This window comes from Borostomias antarcticus (genome assembly GCF_949987555.1).
Source record: "Borostomias antarcticus genome assembly, chromosome: 33".
Taxonomy (NCBI): domain Eukaryota; kingdom Metazoa; phylum Chordata; class Actinopteri; order Stomiiformes; family Stomiidae; genus Borostomias; species Borostomias antarcticus.
The window spans coordinates 1,395,360-1,397,859 of NC_140266.1; the positions used below are offsets into that span (position 1 = coordinate 1,395,360).

At 58.8% G+C, this 2,500-nt stretch overlaps 1 protein-coding gene across 1 annotated transcript in view; it reads left to right on the forward strand.

Moving 5' to 3' along the window:
• The window catches only part of mtss1 (MTSS I-BAR domain containing 1), a 36,771-nt gene extending 35,368 nt beyond the window's left edge, over positions 1-1,403 (forward strand). Inside the window, exon 14 of the mRNA XM_084460693.1 lies at positions 89-1,403. Within this exon, the coding sequence (XP_084316819.1) occupies positions 89-1,152 (1,064 nt within the window). The 3' untranslated portion in view covers positions 1,153-1,403. The remainder of the gene's footprint in view (positions 1-88) is intronic.
• The last annotated feature ends 1,097 nt before the right edge of the window (positions 1,404-2,500 follow it).

The window sequence follows — 2,500 nt, forward strand, 5'->3', positions numbered from 1 at the left end:
TTAGAAAAGAGATGCGATATGCGTTCATTCTTTGTCTAACCACAACCCATTTCTCTCCCTCCCTCCTCCCACCCCGCCCCCCCCCTAGACTACGACTCCATCTCCCTCCACGGGGGCGAGGACGCGCTCCACCACGGCCACCCGGACTTCGACAAGTCCTCCACCATCCCCCGCAACAGCGACCTGGGCCTCAACTACCGCAAGCTGTTCCAGAGCAAGCGCCCGGCGTCCACCGTGAGCCTGCTGGCCGAGCCGGAGCCCCTCTCCCTGCGCCACGCCCACACCGCCACCATCCGCCGCAAGCCGTCCTCCAAGCCCGCCTACCGCCGCGGCACCATCAGCGGCGGCGTGCCCATCCCCATCTGCACCCCGCAGGTACCCCTCAAGGCGCTGGCGGGCGGGGGCGGGGCGGCGGGCAGCCAGGAGAACGTCTGTCCCCCTGGGGGAGGGGGAGGGGGCGGGGTCAGGGGCGCCCCGGAGCACGGGGGTCTAGTCCACGCCAAGCACAGCCTGTGCACGTCCACCCAGAGCCTGAGCGCCATGCCCTCCTCCTCGCCCTACTACTCCCTGGTCCCCGGGCAGATGCCCGTGCCCGTGGCCACGCCCGTGACCACGCCCGTGGCCACGCCCACCCAGGGCGGCTCGGAGCAGCTGTACCAGCTCAGCAAGCAGCAGCAGTACGCCCTCCACCAGCAGCAGCAGAGACAGTACCACGCTGGGCAGCAGCAGCAGCAGCTCAAACAACAACAGTATCAGCAGCAGTTAAATCAACAACAGCAGTACCAGCAAACACAACAACAACAACAACAACTACTACTACAGCAGCAGCAGCAACACCAGACACAGCAACTCTACCAGCAGCAGTTAAATCAGCAGCAACAAAGAGAACAGCAGCAGTACCAGCAGACACAACAACAACAACAACAGTTAAATCAACAACAGCAGCAGTATCAGCTCCAGCAGGCCCCCCAGCCAGAGGGGCCCCTGCCCCCCCAGCAGCCCCTCCTGGAGCAGGGGGTCCCAGAAGCCCCCCAGGGGGGGAGTGGGAGCGACATGCTGACCATGATCCAGAGGGTCAAACTACGTCGGACCGTCACCAACGACCGTTCGGCCCCCTTCATCCCGCAAGCAGCCAATCATCATCTCAAGTGAAACGCACACAGACCCCAGGGATCCCGCGCTCCCCCCTCCCCCTCCCCCGCCTGGACATCTTGAGGATGGTCTAACCCTGACCCCCCCCTGGACGTCTGAGGATGGTCTAATCCTGACCCCCCCTGGACGCCTGAGGATGGTCTAATCCTGACCCCTTCTGGACGTCTGAGGATGGTCTAATTCTGACCCCCCCTGGGCGTCTGAGGATGGTCTAACCCTGACCCCCCCTGGACGTCTGAGGATGGTCTAACCCTGACCCCCCCTGGACGTCTGAGGATGGTCTAACCCTGACCCTTCCTGGACGTCTGAGGATGGTCTAACCCTGACCCTCCCTGGACGTCTGAGGATGGTCTAACCCTGACCCCCCCTGGGCGTCTGAGGATGGTCTAACCCTGACCCCCCCTGGACGTCTGAGGATGGTCTAATCCTGACCCCCCCTGGACGTCTGAGGATGGTCTAACCCTGACCCCCCCCTCGACGTCTGAGGATGGTCTAACCCTGAACCCCCCCCCGGACATCTGAGGATGGTCTAACCCTGACCCCCCCCTCTACGTCTGAGGATGGTCTAACCCTGACCCCCCCCTCGACGTCTGAGGATGGTCTAACCCTGACCCCCTCTGGACGTCTGAGGATGGTCTAACCCTGACCCCCTCTGGACGTCTGAGGATGGTCTAACCCTGACCCCCCCCTCTACGTCTGAGGATGGTCTAACCCTGACCCCCCCCTCTACGTCTGAGGATGGTCTAACCCTGCCCCCCCCCTCTACGTCTGAGGATGGTCTAACCCTGAACCCCCCCCCTGGACGTCTGAGGATGGTCTAACCCTGACCCCCCCCCCCCCCCCCTAGACATCTCAAAGTGGTGGGCATCCCTGGAAATCCTTGGTCCAATCATTGCTCTGCTTCTTGTTAGCCTGTATAGATGTTTGTTTTAAATATTTTTGAGATATTTTTCTTGAAGAAAAAAAGAGATAGATGTTTTTGTTGACAATCTTTTGTTCCAGCCAATGAAAATGCTGACACTGTGTCTGTCCAATCAGAGGTCCAGTAGGCCGCAGCACTGTGTCAGCTGATGGGGTGTTTGTATCTTGGAGTGAATCTAGTGTTCACGCCGCGATCTCCATATGCAGTCAAGCGTAGATGATGAAAATGTTTATATATTATGGTTTGTTTAGTAAAGAACTGACAATGCCTCGCTTAAAGTACATAGTCTTATCGCTTCCTTTGTGATGGGGAACAATGAAACTGTTTTGTGTATATATTAGCCTCAGATGACGGTTAGAGGATCAACCTAAATTAGCACTGGCTTCTCTGGACGCTCGTATTTTTGTAAAGGATTCAATGCTGGTC